General features: G+C 50.3%; 7 protein-coding genes across 7 annotated transcripts; 5 read left to right on the forward strand and 2 right to left on the reverse strand.

The window, feature by feature from the left end:
• Positions 1 to 439: 439 nt before the first annotated feature.
• Positions 440 to 1,063, forward strand: PFICI_12884 (uncharacterized protein; the record flags this gene model as incomplete). The annotated part of the gene is made up of 1 exon (XM_007841465.1): positions 440 to 1,063. The coding sequence occupies one exon, from the start codon at positions 440 to 442 to the stop codon at positions 1,061 to 1,063; it is 624 nt and encodes a 207-aa protein (XP_007839656.1).
• Positions 1,064 to 1,716: 653 nt separating this feature from the next.
• On the forward strand, positions 1,717 to 2,676 carry PFICI_12885 (uncharacterized protein; the record flags this gene model as incomplete). Its single annotated transcript, XM_007841466.1, has 1 exon — positions 1,717 to 2,676. The coding sequence occupies one exon, from the start codon at positions 1,717 to 1,719 to the stop codon at positions 2,674 to 2,676; it is 960 nt and encodes a 319-aa protein (XP_007839657.1).
• A 1,385-nt stretch (positions 2,677 to 4,061) lies between these two features.
• PFICI_12886 (uncharacterized protein) lies at positions 4,062 to 5,712 on the forward strand (the record flags this gene model as incomplete). The annotated part of the gene is made up of 5 exons (XM_007841467.1): positions 4,062 to 4,097; positions 4,166 to 4,458; positions 4,565 to 4,820; positions 4,875 to 5,012; positions 5,074 to 5,712. 5 exons carry the CDS (start codon positions 4,062 to 4,064, stop codon positions 5,710 to 5,712), a joined length of 1,362 nt encoding a protein of 453 aa, XP_007839658.1.
• A 235-nt stretch (positions 5,713 to 5,947) lies between these two features.
• On the reverse strand, positions 5,948 to 6,331 carry PFICI_12887 (uncharacterized protein; the record flags this gene model as incomplete). The annotated part of the gene is made up of 1 exon (XM_007841468.1): positions 5,948 to 6,331. The coding sequence occupies one exon, from the start codon at positions 6,329 to 6,331 to the stop codon at positions 5,948 to 5,950; it is 384 nt and encodes a 127-aa protein (XP_007839659.1).
• Positions 6,332 to 7,615: 1,284 nt separating this feature from the next.
• Positions 7,616 to 15,862, forward strand: PFICI_12888 (uncharacterized protein; the record flags this gene model as incomplete). The annotated part of the gene is made up of 12 exons (XM_007841469.1): positions 7,616 to 8,190; positions 8,234 to 8,747; positions 8,802 to 8,925; positions 8,999 to 9,115; positions 9,324 to 9,779; positions 9,844 to 10,293; positions 10,348 to 12,503; positions 12,564 to 12,660; positions 12,716 to 13,890; positions 13,950 to 14,024; positions 14,076 to 14,897; positions 14,951 to 15,862. 12 exons carry the CDS (start codon positions 7,616 to 7,618, stop codon positions 15,860 to 15,862), a joined length of 7,473 nt encoding a protein of 2,490 aa, XP_007839660.1.
• A 2,762-nt stretch (positions 15,863 to 18,624) lies between these two features.
• PFICI_12889 (uncharacterized protein) lies at positions 18,625 to 19,872 on the forward strand (the record flags this gene model as incomplete). The annotated part of the gene is made up of 3 exons (XM_007841470.1): positions 18,625 to 18,783; positions 18,839 to 19,571; positions 19,625 to 19,872. 3 exons carry the CDS (start codon positions 18,625 to 18,627, stop codon positions 19,870 to 19,872), a joined length of 1,140 nt encoding a protein of 379 aa, XP_007839661.1.
• Positions 19,873 to 20,066: 194 nt separating this feature from the next.
• Positions 20,067 to 21,084, reverse strand: PFICI_12890 (uncharacterized protein; the record flags this gene model as incomplete). The annotated part of the gene is made up of 3 exons (XM_007841471.1): positions 20,067 to 20,149; positions 20,200 to 20,732; positions 20,786 to 21,084. The coding sequence occupies 3 exons, from the start codon at positions 21,082 to 21,084 to the stop codon at positions 20,067 to 20,069; spliced, it is 915 nt and encodes a 304-aa protein (XP_007839662.1).
• Positions 21,085 to 21,164: the final 80 nt, after the last annotated feature.

Genomic DNA, 21,164 nt, shown 5'->3' on the forward strand with positions numbered 1-21,164 from the left:
CTGTTGCCAGAATGTTCTTCGTAAAAAAAACCCTATGGCAAGGCTCGAGGGAGATGGTGGGCTGGAACCGTACCAGGTTAGCCGATATCTCTATTAGCTGCAGTGTGATTTGGCAATCCAATCAAAAGACGGAAGATGCCCTACGTAGCGTAGCAGTTGAAATCGTTTTGCAGCTCTATGGTCTCGGCGCTGCACAATATATACCTGAAAAAGATAAGATTCGCAGTAAACTACAATATGGACACTGCCACCTCTGGCACTTTCGGTGACAGTAGCGGTCAGCCTTGTAGGCACAATTATGCCATAAAAATTGATTCATCCTGCGCTGGTTCCGACTCAGGCACTGATATAAGTGCCTTGGTTCTTTATTACGACCTGCACCATCCATAAAGCACACTGCATTAGAAGCCTATGCGAACAGCAGTATCACTTAATAAACATGTCGAATGATCATCATTATCATCATCATCACAGCCTAGGCTACCAGCTCAGTGCGACAAGAGAAAGCAGTACAGATGAGCACGAATTGCAGCTACTTGACTATGAAGGCTCGCTTGCGCATCGCGCGACCAACCAGCGAGACAGTCCATCAGATATTACCCTCCCATATGCTTCGATCGCAACTTCTGAATGCCCGTGGACTTGCCAGCCGGGCCAAGAAGACGAACAGATCGGTCCGCATCCCCGGCTCGCAAATGTTGAAGACCATGTCAGAAGAGGAAGTCAAAGGCACGAATCGACCGAGAGGTTGCTCAAACCTCAGGAGAATATTGCCACCAGGTCCGGTCCGTCGGGTGCCGTTCGTCAAACAGTGGTCAACACAGAACCACCAACCAATTCTCCATCCGTTTCAGCGTGTCCAGCAGTCAAGCCTCGACCACACGGCAGAAAGCTTGTGCAGCGCTATTGGCTATGGGAGATTTCAGCTTCTATCCTGAGTCTTGCGTGCATGGCAGCTGTCATCGGGGTTCTCATGTACGAAGACGGAAAACCCTTACACCAATGGGGCTTGGGAGAGAAATATCTTTCCCCGAACGTAGTCGTCTCCTCCTTGGCACGTTAGCGAAATCTTCTTGCCTTCTAGCCGTTGCCGAGATCGTATCACAGTTGAAGTGGTTGCACTTTCATAAGGCCCCGCAAAACCTAAGCGACATTCAACTATTTGATGATGCAAGTCGCGGACCTTGGGGTGCCATACAACTGGTTATTCGCAAACATCCAGGAACCCTCCTGACAACATGCGCTTCCATCATCACCGTAGCCTCACTGCTTATCGACCCATTTATCCAATCCGCCTTCCAGTTTCCTTGCATTCTGACGCCAATACAAGGAAGAAATCCTCCAATACAATCGGCTCAAACGTATCATACATCTTATTGTGAATCTTCATCCGGGCTCGTCAATACAGCTTTAAAGAACGCGGTGCTAACGCCAATTTTCAATGCGACGAAAGGGCCAAGTCTTCCATGCGGCTTCGAAAAATGCGAATGGCCGACTATAAACACGTTGGGAGTTTGCAGCTCCTGCATCGACCTGACGCATACAATTGCATCCGAGTGCACAGGTCATATATTAGCCGTGTACCCCGACTTTATTGTGGTCGATAAAGATTCCAAAACCCATATCACCAATACCAGATTCGGCATCGTTTGTAACTACACTCTACCAGAAAGCAAAAACATATTCAACTTTGCATATACAGAAGATAAATGGAACATGAGTACCGCGGAACGATCTTTTACTACTTGGACCTCTGCTTGGGAGACCGACTCGTTACCATGGTTGCCAACCGCTCAAGAATTCAATTTCAGGTCAATGCCAGCTATCCTTAGCAATTTCACATACTTGGAGTTTGACAAGAAGTTGAATTACTTCCAGTACCAAGACATTTCAGGGCACCTGATATCTGACCCACCGGTCAAGAAGGCCATGCAATGCGCCTTACAATTATGTGGCAAAACTTTCGTGACGCCTTATTTTGGCAATTTCACAGCAAGCGCCCTGACTGGGCCACAAGTTGGCCTCAACATCAGCGCTAAGAGTACCATATTCGACAATAATTCGACCTTTTTCCTGGGCTTAGAACCGGAGAGCATAATTCCCACACTCACGAATGTGAAGTTCAATATTGACAACTGTGAATTCCGGAACCTCATCATGTTCATGAGATCCCTTTTCATGGGAACCACAAATATTACTGAGGTTCTCGTGGGGTCGAAAGATGCTTCTGTCCATCCTGAGGATCGCCAACAATGGTCAATAGCCACTAACGGAACGGCACTTAGTCAATTCGATGACATGCCAGTGCTCATGAAAGAAATTGCGGATAGCATAACCGAGGAATTCCGCATTTCGTCTGGAACTTTGCCTACGAGCGGTGTGGCCTTGCAGAGCGAGGTAATTATAGCCATCAATTGGACGTGGCTGGCGCTTCCAATAGCAGTGACGAGCCTTACGTTCTTCCTGCTTCTCACTGTTATTCACGTAAACAATATGAGCGGCATATCTCCTTGGAAAAGCTCAAGTCTGGCATTGTTGTTCCACGAATTAGACGGCTGGGATGATAACCAGAAATTGATTCTTGATGCGCCGGATAAAGTGGAAGCGAGAGCGAAAGAGATGAGAGCACAAGTCACTTACCAGAACGATTTACTTCGATTCTCTAAAGCTGATTAACCGTATTGGACATGACAAGAATGGTCCACTCTCGCTAGGTAGACTTGTCTTCCAATAGCCGATATAAAAGACAACAAACCCACAACACACACATACGACCATAGGTACTAGAAAGCTCGGCATCCCGTCCGCTCTGCCCTAGATAAACTAGTAACCGCTGGATTAGTACTCAGGTGGGTGACCACTGGGGAATCCCCGGTGTTGTATGTTTTTTGACTTCCTGCTATTTAGTGTTTTTTTTTCCCTCAATAATTAGTCGACTATGTTAGGTGGTAAGGGACGATACATGTATAACAATTGTGGGGAATCAAACCAACATCATTAGCGCCAGGACTAATGGCAGAACGGTCATACAATCTTTCAAGACGCATATCAATAAGATCTTTTTTGAAGTAGCTTATATATTTTTGTGCTCTTGAAATCAGGCCATCAGGTTTGTTTGACCTCTTCCTATAAGTCGAAAGACTTGCTGGGACCGAATCGAGCCCATTTGAGGACAAGCTGGGAAGCAATGTCGAGTATCTCTAGTCACTTGTAAGTACGACTTGTTTATCTGAATGGAATTTTGTTGCGCTCTCATAGGAATGCCTAGGACAGTGATACTAACCAGGAAACATGTCCTTGACAGATGCTTTGGTGAATGCGGGATTCAACGTTCTGCGGGCCAGGCCCCAACTTTCCTGTCCATGATTTGCGGTAGGAATTCCCTGAGAAATGAGTTTTGCCAGGTGTTCGGTCGTGTCAGTGATCTTCTTCACAAAGTCTTTGCATGAAAGGACTTCGTTGACCAGCTCATGTTCAGTGATGAAGATTCGCTCAAAGCCACCAAGATAGAGCTTGAAAACAGGCCCCTATGTCTTGGCGAGGCTCATGAACCTGTGGACGGTGTTGTTGAGGTCGATATCTCTCAAATTGCTAATGAGCGGAAGAGCCGTAGGGCCTGGGATTGGAATGCTTTCGGACATGGTGAGATACTAAACAAGACTTGAGATTGTGCAGAAAAGAGTCGTACACTATTCTACGAAGAACACCATATAAACCTTTTCCAAGTGGGCAAGCCAACTCGATTCAGGATGGCAAAAAGCTCAGGACGTCAAAATGTTAATATTTTGTCCTGGCACGAGAAGAGCCGGGATGAGAAACAGTGCCTTTTCCCGAGACCACGCAAATCTGAAAGCCTGCTAAGATTGATCTAATCCATGATTCAGAGTGTGACATACAAGGGTATTCCAACGCCCGATTGAAAATTATTGACTTATAGATCTACCGACACTTTTGGTAACTTGTTGCAATTCTAAAATCAATACTCTTCAACCTCCCAACATCCCATCCATAAAATCTATCGTATTCATGGTCATTCACCAGCAGAGAATTCCAATTGCTACATGTCTGCGGCACCAGAATATGAGATCCCATTCGCAGTAAGAACATTGACGTCCACCGTGTGAGGAACATCCGCGGTAGTGTGCTTACAAATATCTTTGTGTAGACTTTCCACAACATCATCAACAATCAACTGTCTGACACGGAAGAGTCACATCGCAATTTGTCTCCAAGCACTGGGGAACCTCTCTGGCTCGTCCCTGTGTCGACCCAGGACGACGTGGACCGTGCTGTAACCGCGGCGCAGGCAGCATTCCCGTCCTGGAGCAAACTCTCATACGATGAGCGTGCCGCGTATCTCAACAAGTTTGTCGCCGCCGTTGAAGCCAATAAGGATGAACTCACCAAGCTCATCGGCCAAGAGCTGGGAAAGACCCCGCAGTTCGCTGCTTATGAGCTGTACGCGGTGGCATCCCTCTAGCGAAGTACCGAAGCTGCGTTTGGAAGAAGAAAGCGTCATCGACGATGCCGATGTTTGTTTACTCTCCATACTTATTGTTGAAAGTGACCACTTGCAAGCTAACACGGTTGTCCAGCGTACCGCTATTGTGCGCCACATTCCTCTCGGAGTCGCTGTCGGGATTGTGCCGTGGAACTTCCCTCTCGGAATCGGCCTTGGCAAGCTGCTTCCCGCCCTTCCTACCGGGAACACCTTTATCTGGAAGCCTTCACCTCATGCTCCTTACTCCACACTGAAGATGGCCGAGATAGGCGCTCAAGTGTTCCCGCCGGGCGTATTCCAGGCCCTCAGTGAGACGACAGTCTTGGCACTTTGTTGACAACGCACCCCGGTATTTCAAAAGTGAGCTTCACAGAGTACCGGCTCTGTCGAGACGGGGGGAAAGGTCATGGCGGCTTGTGCTGCTACTTTGAAGCGCATCACGCTCGAACTTGGAGGTAACGATGCAGCGATCGGCTGTTGTGATGCCGACATTGAGTCGGTAGCCGCAAAGGTATGTTCTCTTAGCCATCCCACTTGATTGATCACAGGACACAATATTGAGCATGATATAGCTCGCATTTTTTTCCTTCATGAACTCGGGACAGATCTGCATGGCAGTCAAGCGTATCTATGTCTACGAGAATATTTATGACCCGTTTCTCGCCACAATCGTCGCGATCACGAAGCAGTTCAAGGCTGGTGATTATTCCGACACGGACGCCTTCTTTGGATCTATTCAAAACAGCGTACGGTACGAAAAGCTTCAGACGCTGTATTCGCAGATCGAGGCAGATCGAGCAGCAAATGTGGAAGGTAGCTTTTGGGGGGGGGGGCTCGGATCGAAGCAAGGGACGGGCTTTCATATGCCTGCGACAATCATCGACAACCCTCCCGATGACCCGAGTATCGTGACGGATGAGCCTTTCTGTCCCATTGTTCCTGTTCTCAAGTGGAAAGATGACAACGATATGACCAAGCGTGCAAACGCTCCGAGCCATGGACTCGGGGCTTCGGTTTGGAGTAAGGATGTGGCTCGCGCCCGTCGAATTGGGGACCAGCTCGAGGCAGGAAGCATTTGGGTCGACACTCACTTCGAGTTCTCTCCCAACGTACCGTTCGGTGGGCATGAACAGAGCGGACTTGGTACAGAATGGGGGACGGAGGGTTTAAAAGGCTGTTGTAATACGCAGGCCTATTGGTTCAAGCACTGAAATTCGATAGTCTATCCATGGAAGGCCCGTGCCTTGATAGTAAATAGCAGTGACTTCACGGAAACAACGGGAAACGAAGATCTGGATGGAGACGATTAGGTAATCTAACTATAGGCCACGAAACTAATAATGATTAGGCGTTGACAATCCTCTCAATCTAAATTATGGCAAACGTAGCAAAAGTAATATATAGAAGAGGGCAGAGAGCTGTAGTAGCTGCGGGGGAAATCAGGTACTAATACCTAGTGTGGTGTTTAGCACTTAATAATCCACGGCTTCCCTTTTTACCCATTTTGCTCTTTTTACTACTATTCTCATGCAACAGCCTCTTTGAGATTGAACCCGTCGCCCCGGTGTCCCCCGCCGGCAACGTGCCATACTCCTCGCGCCAATTATCGCCTTCCGTCTTGACCATGTTCGCTTTCCACCCGTCTACCCCAGTGTACTCGAGGACCCTCCCGTTGTCGGTGACGTAGACGCCGGCTCCATTATCACAAGTCCATGTCCAGCTGTCGTCGCTCGATGGACCGGCCTTGTTGGCTTTGACGTCGCACACCTGTGGGCCATTCTCCCAGACTATGGCGCCGATGCCATCTCCCGTGAAAGGATCGTTGCGCATCGAGGTATAAGCAGTGATGCAGCGCGGTTAAAGAACATCTGCCGTCTATTCACAGCCCACAACCGTACCCTTCCCCTCGCTCACCCGCAACCTCCCTCCTCCACTTTGATATACAGAAAAAGTTAGTGCACTATACTAGCCATACACTAGCCACACTAAATTCCAGTCTAAGCCGTAAAAAGATACATATCCTTAAAACACCATACATCCACAATATCCTAATTAAATAAAATAGGAAAAATGCATAAACGCGTTAGGATTACTGTTATTGAGCTTAATTAGCTTAGTTAGTGGTTATTGGTTAGGGTTAAGGACCCGGGAGCTCGAGGGGCGGTATGAGCTTTTCGTAATCTGGAATATGGTATTTAGTTATTTGCGGTTGTACTTAGGAAGGAGGAGTGGACGGATGCGTAAGGGGGGAGGGTACAGATGTGTGCTGTCTATTCAGGGATGTCTTTCAGGGTATTACCTGGTCGCAGTGAAGTGGAAAACAGTCCAAAATCATTAGTGTGCCACGTTCGTTCAATGGCAATGATTCTTCAAGGGGTAGGGTAGGCAACGCCCGACGCTAAGCAGGGAGGGCCTTACTCCCTGGGCCTAGAACGCAACGTATTCCGATAAGAAAAATCGCGCTGGAAAAGGGTCTTACTCGAAACCTATACACATACTTCCAGAATATGCATATTGCTTGTCGTGACAGAGCTCTGTTGCTGTCTATATCGTGAACCTCAGGATGGCTAGTAGAGGAACAACGAGAAATGCATATAATAATCGACTTCCAGGCACACGAGCAGCCAGGAAATATTGCTTCTTGTTTTATACAAGGCAGTCCTCGTCCTTGAGTCTCTTTGCACATACAAGCCTTTGTCATTGTTGCACTAAGACGTAGTCAGTCAGAACCCACTGCAGATCACCTACTTGGGTAACTACGTACACAGTACTGTGTAGAATGTATATACTTTGGTCATATGGATAAGTATTAGCTCGTGGGTCGGTACTCTTGGCTTGGGTGGGTGCAGGTTGTGAATTCCTGGTGGTGTTTGAGTGTATGAACCCACTTTCAAGAGGCCACCGTCGATACAATTCCTGGGAACAGAAATATATGCCTCGGACCACAGTAGTTCTCTCTTCAGCACCTCTCTTTTGTAGATCAGTTAGATCAACTCAGACATCCTTCTATGCTCTTTCGATCACATTTTCCCCTTTACATATTGGCTCAGGTGAGAGTCGTCTAAGAGGTGACGGTAGCAATCTGTTCACGTCCAGCGGTGCCATTCTGTAAATATGGCTGTCCTAGAGACGAACAACACGCCCTGTCTGAAAAATGGAGATCTCCAAAATCATGCCCGGGATGCGTACCCTCCTTCCACTGATCTGCCTCCCATTGCCATTGTTGGCATGTCCATGAGACTGCCAGGCGGCGTCAATAATGAAGCAAAATTCTGGGATCTTCTTGTCAACAAGAGAGATGCTATTTCGCCGGTTCCCGAGAACCGCTACAGAGGTCACGGCAAGGCGGGACACCTGAACACCAACCAGGGCTACTTCCTCAAGGACCTGGATCTCGCACAGATGGATGCTGGCTTTTTCAGCATGTCCAAGGCCGAAGCAGACCAGCTCGACCCACATCACCGGCTCCTCCTGGAGGTCGTATACGAGGCTTTCGAGAGTGCAGGAGAGAAAGGGTGGAGGGGCAAAGATATTGGATGCTACGTGGGCTTCTCGGCCGAGGACTGGAACGACCTGCAGGCGAAAGATCCTCAAGACTTTCCGATGTATCGAATGACTGGCTCGTTCGATTTTGCTCTGGCGAATCGTATCTCGTACGAATACGATCTGCGTGGACCCAGGCGAGTATGGTTCGCCCTGTTCAGCTCTGTTCCTGACTAACAAGCTCTCCAGTTTTGTCACCAAGGCCGCATGCGCGTCTTCCTCGATGAGCTTCCATCTAGCCTGCGAGGCGGTCGCCCATGGGCAATGCTCCTCCGCCGTGGTCTGTGGTGCAAATCTTGTCCTAACGCCAGCTATGACAGTAGCATTATATGAAGCCGGAGCATTGTCGGCAGATACTTCATGCAAGACGTTCGACGCCAGCGCCAACGGCTACGCACGTGCTGATGCTATCAACGCTGTCTACATCAAGAGATTAGACCATGCCATTCGGGACGGAAACCCCATTCGTGCCATTGTACGGTCTACTGCGACCAACTTCGACGGCAAGACATCGGTGATTAGTAATCCCAGCACTTCGGCACAAGACGCACTGATTCGCAAGACCTATCAACTAGCAGGTCTGGACGTTGCCGAGACGGCCTTCTGCGAATGCCATGGCACAGGTACGGCCGTGGGCGACCCCCTGGAAGCTATGGCGATAGCCAACATATGGCAAGAGACTGGGGGCGTTTTGATTGGATCGGTGAGTCTATTAGTCATCTGTAGTAAAGTTCGCGTACTAACGTTGCGGTGATAGGTCAAGCCCAATGTAGGTCATGCGGAGGCAGCCTCCGGCATCTCCAGCATCATCAAGGCTGTCTTGTGTCTGGAAAAGAAAATCATCGTGCCCAATATCAAGTTCGATACACCGAACCCCAAGAGTAAGTCGTGGCGGATGCCTTGGTCCTGTCCGAAACCCTGAAAGCACATTTCTGGATGCTGATCAGAAGACAGTCCCTTTCAAATCGGCCGGTCTGGTTGTCCCCACTGAACCTACTGCATGGCCTAAAGGGCGAAAGGAACGTATCAGCATCAACAACTTTGGATTTGGCGGCGCGAATTGCCACGTAGGTCCACCCCTGGTGTCCGCATGCCACGGCAATGCTCTCACCTCTTCGCTCCAACATCCCATGTCTTTTTGGTGTCTGCATCTGTTGTCGTCACCGTAGTACTGACATGACGACTGGTCAGGTCATCCTTGACTCAGCAGATTCTTATTTGCCTTCTTACCTTGAGAAACGAGACCAGAAGAGCGAGACGGCCAACGGAGTTAGAAAAGCTAATGGTACTAATGGGATTGCGATAAACGATAACACCAATGGTGTAAACGGCCACGATGCGAACGGCCAACAAAGTATTAATCCATCACTGCTTGTCTTCTCGGCAAATCATGAGGAATCGCTGGCAAACTCAGTCGAGGCCTTGCAGAAGTTCTGCATCCAGGAACAGCCTTCAATTACTGACCTCGCCTACACGCTCGGCGCTCGAAGAGAACACATGCCCTACCGAACATTTGCGATTGCGGACGACTCTTCACGCTTTGACTTTATCAGAACCAAGACCAAGGTGGAAAACAGCGGCGCAAAACCTGTGTTCGTATTTACGGGTCAGGGTGCGCAGTGGCCAGGGATGGGGAAGGAGCTGATGACAGCTCATGATTCCTTTCTGCAGGACATCCGTGCTATGGATTCCCACCTGGCTCAATTGGAACACCCTCCAAGCTTCAGTATTCAAAGTAAGCCTTGTATCACCACGATGTTGCCGCGTTCTGTGAACTATACTAAATTACCCTTTTCCAGCTGAACTCCAGAAACCGGCATCAACGAGTCTGTTGGACCAAGCTGAGTATTCGCAGCCCATCTGCGCAGCTATTCAGGTCGCCCTCGTCAATCTGTTACGCTCATGGGGCGTTCACCCTTCAGCAGTGATCGGCCACTCTGGTGGTGACATCGCCGCGGCCTACGCCGCGGGTGTCTACACCATGGAGGATGCCATGACAATCGCCTACTATCGTGGAGTCGCACTCAAATCCCAAACACGTCCAGGAGGTATGGCTGCTGTCGGTCTTGGCGCAAGCGAAGTCGCCCCATTGCTTCCGCCGGGCTTGTCACTTGCCTGCCTTAATAGCGGCAGCAGTGTGACTATCTCGGGCGACGAGTCATCCCTCGACACCTTTATTGCGGATTTCAAAAAAACCAAGCCCGACCTTTTTGCACGTAAATTGCGCGTGCAAATGGCTTACCACTCGCGTAGTTACAGCCCAAACCCACCCTTACATTTGCTAGGCTAACATCTCTAGGAAGATCATATGCAAGATGTGGGAGTGCGGTATCAGCAACTTCTCGAAGGATGCATCACCCCCAGGGACCCAATTGTTCCCTACTATTCGACCGTCAAGGACAGGTTCGTTACGGCAGGAAAGGACCTCGGGGCGTCATATTGGGTAGACAATCTGATATCACCGGTGCGGTTCCACTCTGGTGTTAAAGCGATTCTCAACCACAGCCAACTGACAAGTAGTCCGCATCTCGAAATCGGACCTCACTCTGCTTTGTCGGGTCCCTTGAAGCAGATATACAAAGAGGTCGGCACCGAAACACAGTACATGTCACTCTTGACTCGAAATGCAGATGCTCGCAAGAGCGTGCTGAAAGCTGTGGGTCAGCTGTTTGGCGCCGGAGTAGACATCGATTTTGCAGCCATGTATCCGATGGGTAGCACGCTGCCGAATGTGCCCAGTTATGCCTGGCAGCGTGAGGGAAATTATTGGCATGAGAGCCGCGTCATGAAGATGTGGCGTTTGAAGGAGTTTCCCCATCACGACTTGCTCGGTTCTCGCGCCGCAGAAGCAAGCGATCTAGCGCCAGTGTGGAGGAACCTTGTTTCTCCAGATACGGTTCCGGGATGGGTTCGGGAGCACGTCATGCGCACACAAACTGTGTTTCCAACAGCAGCTTACATTGTCATGGCTGGAGAAGCAATTACTCAGCTGTGTGGTGGCAGCGACTACACAGTTCGCAACGTCGCCGTTATGAACACGAGCCCGTTGGTTATCCGACCCGGTGAATCGCTCGAGATTATCACCTCACTGCAGCCTTACAGGCTGACTACGACGGTAGAGTCTGAGTGGTATGATTTCTCCATCGTCTCAAACAGTACTTCTGGCTGGGCAAAACATTGCCACGGACAGGTACGATCGGGCCCTGGGTCGAAGTACACAGTAGGGAGCACTCCTTTGCTACCCCGGAGTGTATCTTCCGCAAGATGGTACAAGGCATGGAGACGCCTCGGCCTAGAATATGGTCCATCCTTTCGAGGGTTGCAGGATGTTTCGGTTCACACAAGCCGGAAGGAAGTCTCGGCTGTGGTCGTCGAAGGCTTAACAGAGTCGGAATCTACCTATCAGCTTCATCCTACCTCACTAACGATGATTCTTCAGGCGATCGACCTTGCGATGCATCATGGTCTGACGAGAGCTCTTGAGAATGCCGATCAGCTAACGTATATCGAGGAGCTGTACGTTGGTCCTGGCGCTGGCAAGCACACACGGATATACCTCCAGGCCGAGCTATCACCTGGCGGCGCAGTGCTTGCCAACGGTTACGGTCAAAACCGAACCGGCGAGCTCTCGGTGTTTCTCAAGAACATCACAAAATCACGGCTACCCAGTAACAGTGACGGACGTGGAGATGATCCTCACGGAGCCGTTCAGTTAGAATGGAAGCCCGACATTGACATGGTCGACCCGGGGACGCTGGTCAAGGCACAAGTTGTCCAGGAATCAGCGATTGCCATGGCGGAAAAACTGTTCTTGCTTTGCGCGATTGAAAACCAGCTTCAGCTGCAGGGCCACACGGCGCCCGAGGGCCACCTCGGGAAATACTACAACTGGTTACAAGAGCTTGTCGAATTTGCAAAAGCAAACAAATCCAGGCTGGTGCCCGGAACGGCTGAACTCTGCGAACTTTCTTCTCCGGAGCGACAGGGTTTGATCGAAGAGCTGATGGATCGGGCTAGGGACACGCCAGATATGGCAGCTTGCCGTCTCATCCATGAATCGTACAAAGCCGTTGTTGATATCATCGATGGCAAGGCCGACGCCCTGGAGGTCCTTTTCCGAAACAATATGCTCACTGATTTTTACAACTTCTTCGACTGGATCGATTACAGCGGGCTACTGGAGCTCTTGGGCCATGAAAACCCCAATCTTCGCGTGCTCGAGATTGGCGCCGGAACGGGCAGTACCACTGAAATCGTCCTCAAGAACCTAAAGAACTCATACGGACAGAGGTTATACTCCACGTATTTCTATACTGATATCTCAGCTGGTTTTTTCATCAAAGCAAAGGAACGATTCAAAGACTATGCAGGCATCGAATATCGTACATTCGACGTCACGCGAGCTCCTGCCGAGCAGGGCTTAGAGGAGGGCTCGTTTGATCTAGTCTTCGCAGGCAATGTGAGACATGTGGTTCTTCGTCGAAATCATCGTTGCCGTATCCACTGACTGTGTATATAGGTCTTGCACGCCACACCTAGTCTTGCAGAAACATTGACCAATGTCCGGAAACTGCTTCGGCCACAGGGTCGTTTGATTCTCTCTGAGCTCTGCCCAGGTAACACAGCGGCCTGCTTTATGCGATCGTGCCAAATGCTAACTCATGATGCCAGAATCCAAATTCGTAGATTACATCATGGGCCTTCTACCGGGATGGTGGCTCGGAGAAGCAGACGGACGGCCGAAACAACCCTGGGTGTCGCCAGAGCGGTGGGACGAGGAGCTTCGCAAAACGGGCTTTGATGGGGTCGAGTCCGTCTGCTATGATCAAAAGCCACCATATCAACAAAACGCTGTGATGATAGCGAGAGCCACTGACGTCGCATGTCAGCAGCAACCTCAAAGGCTCACTCTTCTGGCACCTGATGCTACGAGCCTCAGCACCTCCGCGTTTGAAGAATATCTACGAGCCAAGGGCTTTGAGGTTGATCGCTGCTCTCTCACGCAGACACCACCGCCGAGCCAGGCCCTAATCTGCACTTATGAGCTGGAATCCGCCTTTCTCCATGACATGACGGAAAGTGAATTCCACGCCTTGGTCAATTTCTTGTGCGGTTTGGAAGAATGCACCATCCTTTGGCTCACCCGTTCGGCCCAAATGGCAGCTTCCGACCCTCGCTATTCGCTTATAAACGGAATGGCACGCACAATTCGATCTGAATTAAACTTGCCATTCGGTGTCCTCGAGTTAGATTGCCTCGACCAAAGGGCATGGGAGGCCACTCTCAAGGTGATCGAAAAGCTACGGACCAATGGAAATCGTCCTGAGGAGACGGACCCGGACTATGAATACGCTCTTCACGAGGGTGTTGTTCATGTAAGCCGGTTCAGCGACGTATCTGTGACGAAGGAGTTGGTCAATATCGGAGTAGAGGACTCGCCGAGGCGCCTCCAAATAGGGAAGAAAGGTGTAATAGAGACCCTTCACTGGGCGGCGTGGCCTCATGAGAATGCCCTGGGCCCGAGCGAGGTGGAGGTAGACGTCCGCGTAACCGGCATGAACAACATGGATGTCTACATCGCCATGGGTGTGGTCGAAGGAGACGACTTCGGCTATGAGTGTGCTGGAGTTGTGCATGGAGTTGGATCTGAGGTACAGGACCTCCAGATTGGCGATCGCGTAATGGTCCTCAGTGAACAATCGCTCTGCTCGAGGCTCAGGACGTCGTCACAAAGGTGCATCAAGATTCCTCGTGGTCTTAGCTTCGAAGAAGCGGCTACTATGCCGTCGATATATGCGACTGTGATACGGGGACTCCTCGGCGTTGGTCATTTAGAAAGCGGACAAGTGAGTAGTTTCATGTTTTCGAACCTGCACGCGATATTCTGACACGGCACTTTGTGCAGACGGTATTAGTTCAAGCTGCCGCAGGACCAGCAGGCATGGCCGCTATGTATATTTGCAAAGCTGTCGGGGCCGAGGTAAGACATTCACCCACTCATGAGGGAATACGCAGCTCAACCCATGTTTAGGTGTACGCAACGACGGACTCAGAGGAGAAAGCAATCTTTGTGGCCGAGACGTTCGGCCTAGCCAGAGACCGCATCTTCAGCTCCAAAGACAATTCGTTCAAGGCTGACCTACAGAGAGCTACCGATGGCAGAGGCGTAGACCTCGTCCTGAATTCGCTAACCGGAGAGCTGTTGCATGCTTCGTGGCAGTGCGTCGCCGAAAACGGTGTCATGGTCGAACTTGGCAAGCGCGACATAACGGGTCATGGAAAGCTGGCCCTCGACTTGTTCCATGACAACCGGGGCTTCTTTGGGGTGGATGTCGCCCGCCTATGCAAAGGAAGGCCTCTAGAAGCGAAGAAGTTGCTTAAGACCATCGTCGCCATGTACGAGGCCGGTGAAATCAAGCCCTTTCAACCGATTACGGCATTCGATGCTAGCAATATCTCGGAGGCCATTCAATTCATGCAAAAGAGGGACCACGACGGCAAAGTTGCGATCCACATGCCTGAAGATTCTAATGTTCTGCCGGGCGTGGGCCTCCTGGGTCACAGAGACCTATTTCGGCCCGATGTTTCCTATCTCCTCGTGGGCGGACTGGGCGGCCTTGGTCAGGCTATAGCGACATGGATGGTCGAGCGAGGCGCGAAGAGTCTGATCTTCTTCTCCAGGTCGGCCGTCAACAGGGACGTCCATGGGACCTTTTTTGACGAGCTAGAAGCATCGGGTTGCTCGGTTCAGGCCTTTTCGGGCGACGTTGGAAGTATCGAGGATGTGAAGCTGGCGGCTGCCGGGGCAAGCAAACCGATTGCCGGAGTGATGCAGATGTCTCTCATCTTGAGGGTATGATCTCCCGCCTTTTGAGGCATCAAGATTACCTGACTGACTGTTGATAGGACCAATCGCTTGCCAAAATGAAGTTCAACGAGTGGAGCGATGTCATTACGCCTAAAGTACGAGGCACCTGGAATCTACATGAGGTACTAGGTAACAGTCTCGACTTCTTCGTCATGTACAGCTCCGTGTGCGGGCTAGCAGGCCAGTGGGGTCAGGCAAACTATGCCGCTTCCAACACATTCCTGGACGCCTTTGTTCAATACCGACAGGGGCTAGGTATGCCTGCAAGCGTTATCGACATCGGAGTCATGGAAGACGTGGGATATCTCGCCACCACGAACCCAGGGGCTCTGGAGCCTCTTCGGGCCAGCGCGTACTGGATGCTGATTGAGCGGGACCTCGTCGAGGCCCTTGAGCTCATGATATGGAGGTCGTCCGGTCAATCCTCGCCCCCGGCGATAGACTCGACGATTCCCGCGTATTCGAGCTTCCACCAACTGGGTCTAGGCCTGCGGTCAACGCTGCCCCTTTCTGACCCCAGAAATCGAGTCGTGTGGCGACGGGATCGCCGCATGGCGACGTACCGGAACGATGACGGAGATCACTCGGCCACGAGCACTAGTGCCTCCAACGATACCCTGGCGAAGTTCTTGGCTTCCGTCGCGGACAACCCGGCGGTGATCCGTAGTGAAGACAGTGCCCTGATCCTCGCAAAGGAGATCGGCAATCACTTGGGCAGCATCCTACACGTGGCCGAGGGTGATCTGGATCTGCAAATCGGACTTGCAGATCTGGGCGTGGACTCACTGATCATGATTGAGATACGCAACTGGCTCAGGCAGAAGCTAGGTACGGAGTTCGCAACGCCCGAGATCCTCGAAGCAGGCTCCATCATGTCGTTGGGTCGGCTGGCGGCTGAGCGTTTGAGGGACAAATATGATGCCGCTATCGAAGGGAATGGAAGTTCGTAAAGTTTGAAGGGACAAGCCTAGGGAACATTGTCACTCGTCGTACCAGGACTACGTGTCAAGATGGAATGAGGTTTGTATGGGTAAGCGATGGATGGACGGAAGAGAAGAGGGGGTATCAGGGACTGTAGCTATGGTAGCTAAATGAGAATACAGCCAAGTCGAATATTAAATCTGGGAACTCCAAGTTGTGTGTGCGGACCATTTTTACATGCATTTCTTGTCAGCGCTGACGGCTAACTTTCTCGAATGTGATTGGAGCAAAGCGGTGTTCGCCAGCCTAAGCGAGCGTATAGAGAACTTGAAAGATTGTATGGTACCGTTCTGCCATTGGTGTCGGTTGGTTCTCCACAATTGTTATATATGTATCGTCTGCCACCACCTAACAAACTATTATATAACGTTCGAATGCCTATATTCCCCTTTGGGATTTGCAGCGTTATAATAAATGGAAATCCGTCTAACCACTAGTGTGGTAAGAGAGCTACACGTTACGTACTGTGTTACAGGCTATCGAGAAAACAGTCCACTTTCGCTAATTAGGCATGTTCTTCAACCTATATGAGAGAAAACAAACCACAACCAGTCACATACGACCATAGGTACTAGAAAGCTCGGCATCCCGTCCGCTCTGCCCTAGATAAACTAGTAACCGCTGGATTAGTACTCAGGTGGGTGACCACTGGGGAATCCCCGGTGTTGTATGTTTTTTGACCATATTTTTGTTTTGGCTGTCATCGCAATTAGAAAGTGTCGTCCTGGCATGAGTTGGGCAGGGGACGAATAGTGTGGAGTCTGATCGTAGCAGTAAACTATTAATGCAAACTTTTCGCGGGGCTAAGTCGCAAATTTTTCCGAATGAGCAGACAATCAAAAAGGCAAAAAGGAATCAGGTTTATTGAAGGACTCCGACACGGGGAATCGAACCCCGGGCATGACGGTTTGAGATGAGAGCGTCATATGTTAGCCACTACACCATATCGGATTGATGGTACATTGTGTGTTAATGACAATAAATCCTTGACTCTAATTCTCGTTTGAATATTGTTCAATGATGAAGTCGGTGCGACAATTGGAGCTTGTGAAATGGGGATACCAAATGGTATGCCGCTGCTTACCAAGGCGGTCATCTGACAAGAGTATACGATGACCTCTATGCATATCAGGAGGCCACGGCCAGGCATTGCCATGTCTTGGTTCTTGTAGTGCAAGCGCCGAATAGAGCCCATCACCTTACAGCTATTCAGACGAACGAGCACAGTATCTAGTCAGGAATATGCTATTCCCAAAGCTCATAGGCCAGCAAAGGGGGTAAAGGGGTTCAGGCTGATCCGACATCCTCGTGTAAGACCAGCCGGCCTGAAGCCCATACCCAATGACCTGGTAGCCTTTGCCAGTCCTAGCAGTGGCAGTGCGTGCTCTGCTCGTCCGCAGCATCCCAGTTCCAGAGGCTCGCCTTGGTGCTAAAATAAGAGAAGTTGAGCTCGAAGCATGTCCGGCTCTTGGGCGCACCACGAGGAGTCTCGCAACTCCATCAGATGAGAGACTGGCCAGACTCCGAGTCAACAGTCGAGCTGTTCATAATGTTGCTCTGCATAGTCAATGCAGCCAGGATACTATTCGGTTTCGTTCGCGGGCATCTGTCCAAAGTTGATCAAGCCAACACAAGCATCGACCCACAACCCCAAGATAGTTTCCCGCACCAAGTCGATGGATATGTTGTTAGTTCTGGCTATATCGCAAAGGTGAGAGCATTCCCTGGCTTGGCAGTAAGAAAATAATTCCAACAGCCAGCACCCCGGTATGAGTACATTTGTACAATAGGATTGGCCTACTGGGCGCTATCGTATTGCAGGTGTATTGTGACGTAGAGATATATCGAGAAAAAGATATGATACAGGAGGGAAACACCACGGGACAAGAAAAATGAAATCATTACCGTTTGCGGGGGGAATATTCTCGCCAGGATTCAAAGCTCGTATAGTTCGTGAGCTGCCTGCAAAGAGAAGCTGTAAAGTGGGATTGCACAAGCGCCATTTATGCTTATCCTTGGGTATCATGATATAAGCTTCCTGATTTGGGCCAGCATAGCTGCAATCGTCTCTTCGTAACCCTGATTTGTTCAATCGGACCTTGGCGTTGCGTGACGTCTTTGGTGGAGATGTCCAAACACCAGAGATTCGGCAGCAGCAAAGATTGCAAGACGACGCATTTCCCAACGGAGCAACTCAGGAGAGGATATAACCCGGTTATAAATTAAACAAATGATAAGTCATGACAAGATTTGGGGGGGACATATCCAGATTCTGGGGAATGCTACTCCGAAAGCGCACTTTCGGTTATCGGTCCCGGGCAACGGGGGGATTGCGTGATACTGCTACTCAATAGCAACATCGGCCGTGATCGCGTCACGACGAGCCAAAGTGTGGTGGGGCAGCCCTATCGATCCATCGATTAGAGCGCTCCAGTAGCTGGGCGGAATCTCACTGGCGCAGAGCTCACGAGGGATCTTCACTCGTTCCATTATCCCATATCTGTGTGCCACTTTACCTTCCTAGACCAAGGGTGAGTGGTGTTTTAATCGGGCACTAGTGCTTCTCACGCAATAATGGCTGTGGTTTTGCAACATCTCCAAGATGCGGGGAGGGGAGGGTGGGTGATACAGATATAAGTACGTGGCCGGAACTCAATTTAGAGTCGTGTTCTTCGTTATGTTCAAGTTAAGAAAGACCTAGGTCATCATCAGTTAATAAAAGAGTACCAAAATGGCCCCTTCAGCTACCACAACGTTGACCGAGACGGGCCCGGCACCACTCCCCGTGAGAAAGTTGAAGACGGAATTCGGAGCCTACAAGGAGCTTGGGGCCAGTTCACTTGACGAGAAGACTGAGCGCCTAGGTAGAGAGGATTTCGAAGCTGCAAAGGTGAGTTTGCTTGATCTTTGTACATCAGCGACTCCATAAACTAATCTTGGTGCAGTATCCCAACTACCTGCCAACATGGAATCCTGAACAGAAATATCCTCAACTCGAACCGTTTGAGCACTACGAGCACGGCAAGGATGCCGACACCTCGTTTCCTGAACTGCTGCCAGAGGGCTCGACCGTTGTAGACCTCACACCATCGATCGGCAGCGAAGTCAAGGGTGTCCAGCTCAGCAAGCTGACCAATGCCGGAAAGGATCAGCTTGCACGATACGTAGCAGAGCGAAAGGTGGTTGCCTTCCGCGGCCAAGACCTTGCTGATCTACCCATTTCCGAGGCTTTGAAGTTTGGCGAATACTTTGGTCGGCACCACATCCACCCTACCTCGGGCTCTCCCGAGGGACACCCCGAGATTCACCTTGTTCACCGAGGTGCTGGCGATGCGGGCGCTGAGAAGTTCTTTGAATCGCGGACGAGCTCAGTCGCATGGCACTCTGATGTCTCTTATGAGCAGCAGCCCCCAGGCACTACTTTCCTGTACATTTTGGACAAGCCAGAGACTGGTGGTGACACTTTGTTTGCCAACTGTGTCGAAGCATATGAGCGACTGAGTCCTCTCTTCAAGGAGCGTCTTCACGGCCTGCAAGCAACACACTCTGGAATCGAACAAGTCAATGCTTCCATGGCTAGAGAGGGTATCAAGCGTCGTGAGCCCGTCGTCAACGCACACCCAATTGTGCGGACGCACCCTGCTACTGGTGAAAAGGCTCTATACATCAACCCTCAATGTAAGTATCTCAAAACAACATCCAGAATTACCCCATGCTAATCCTAGTCCCAGTCACACGAGATATCATTGGCATGAAGAAGGAGGAGTCTGATACCATTCTGAAATTCCTCTATGATCACATCGCATACGGTGCTGATTTCCATGCCCGTGTAAAGTGGGAGGAAGGCACCGTGGTCGTCTGGGACAACCGTGTCACCCAGCACTCGGCCTTGGTCGACTGGAAGAATAAGCAGCGCAGGCATTTGGCGCGTATCACGCCACAGGCTGAGAGGCCATTTGAGACGCCATACTCAGCATAGATTTTGAGTATTAGATGAAATCCGGAATGAAGTCACGACCAGACCTTTGATCTTCTGTGCCTGTCTTCGTGCTCTTTGCTTTTTGACGTGCTCGACTTTTTGCGCGTTTCTGAAATCCGAACAATGCACCATCAGAGTCGTCGTCTGATGACTCTTGTGCGGCACTGTTTTCCTCCAATTGTATTGCTGCTGGCTTAGGTTCTGTGTGAACGATCTTTCTGGTTGACTGGGCAGATTTGACTGATTGAACTGCTTTGTGAGTCGTGGCCGTTTCTGGCTTTTTGACATCAGCGGTATTCGTTCGTGGAGGAAAGGATGTTGATCGACTGCATGGAGCGGCTTCCAAATCATCGTCGTCGTCTTCGTCGTTTTCCATGTCGCGAAATGTGCTTGCATACGGTTTACCGACAGTTGGTCTGGGTCTGTCAACTTGAGCCCTAGAGCCTTCCCTCTGTGGTGCCTTTTGAACACCGAAAAGGGTTCTTGCGGTAGATGTTCGGGTGAAGTGATCCAGCATTGGCGGTTTCTTCCTGGGACTTTCCATCAAGCCGAAAAGAGTAGTGTTTCGGAAGTCATCGTTATCATCATCATCATCGCTTTCCGACTTTTTTCTGGTGGCAGACTTTTGCCTTTGCAGGCGATTGATGCGGTCGTGCTTTGTCCTAACAAGCTCGGTGGCATGTCCGACAACCGGCCTCGAAATATTTCTAATCTTCGTGGCGTTTGAGGATTTTGTTTCATCCTGCAGTCTCTGGTACTCGGCTTTATGGAGATGCGCCGTGAATTGACCTGCTGTGGATAGAAATTCGTCTTCCACCATGCGATACTTGTCATCCTTGTCAAGTCCATCTGTCATGAAGCTATTTTCGAATCAGTAATGAAATCCGAGTCACTTTCCAGAAGGAATGAATACTTTTCTTTGATTGGTTCAGGTGGCTGCGAATTTGACCTAGTGCCTTCTTCTTCATCATCAGTAAGTTGATGCTTGTCCAGTCGAGCAGTGCGCTTACTCGTGGGCAATTTGCTGGGCTTGGGCTTGGGCTTGGACATGGGTGAAGAGGCAACGCCTTCAATTGCTCCCTGATCAGTGTCCCTCTCTGCCTTGACTCGTTTTAATGGTCTTGAGGCTGGGCCACTTTGAGCAGGACTACCGCAAGGTGAATTCTTGGTCTTGGCACTGTCGCCATCTCGCCAAGGGATTCTGCGCGTCATGGTGGGCAGTAACTTGATTGATGAGTGACAGTTGTTGTTGGAAGGGCTATCATTGCGCCAAAATATATCTATATATATAT

Source organism: Pestalotiopsis fici (genome assembly GCF_000516985.1).
Source record: "Pestalotiopsis fici W106-1 unplaced genomic scaffold PFICI_Scf_10, whole genome shotgun sequence".
NCBI lineage: Eukaryota > Fungi > Ascomycota > Sordariomycetes > Amphisphaeriales > Sporocadaceae > Pestalotiopsis > Pestalotiopsis fici.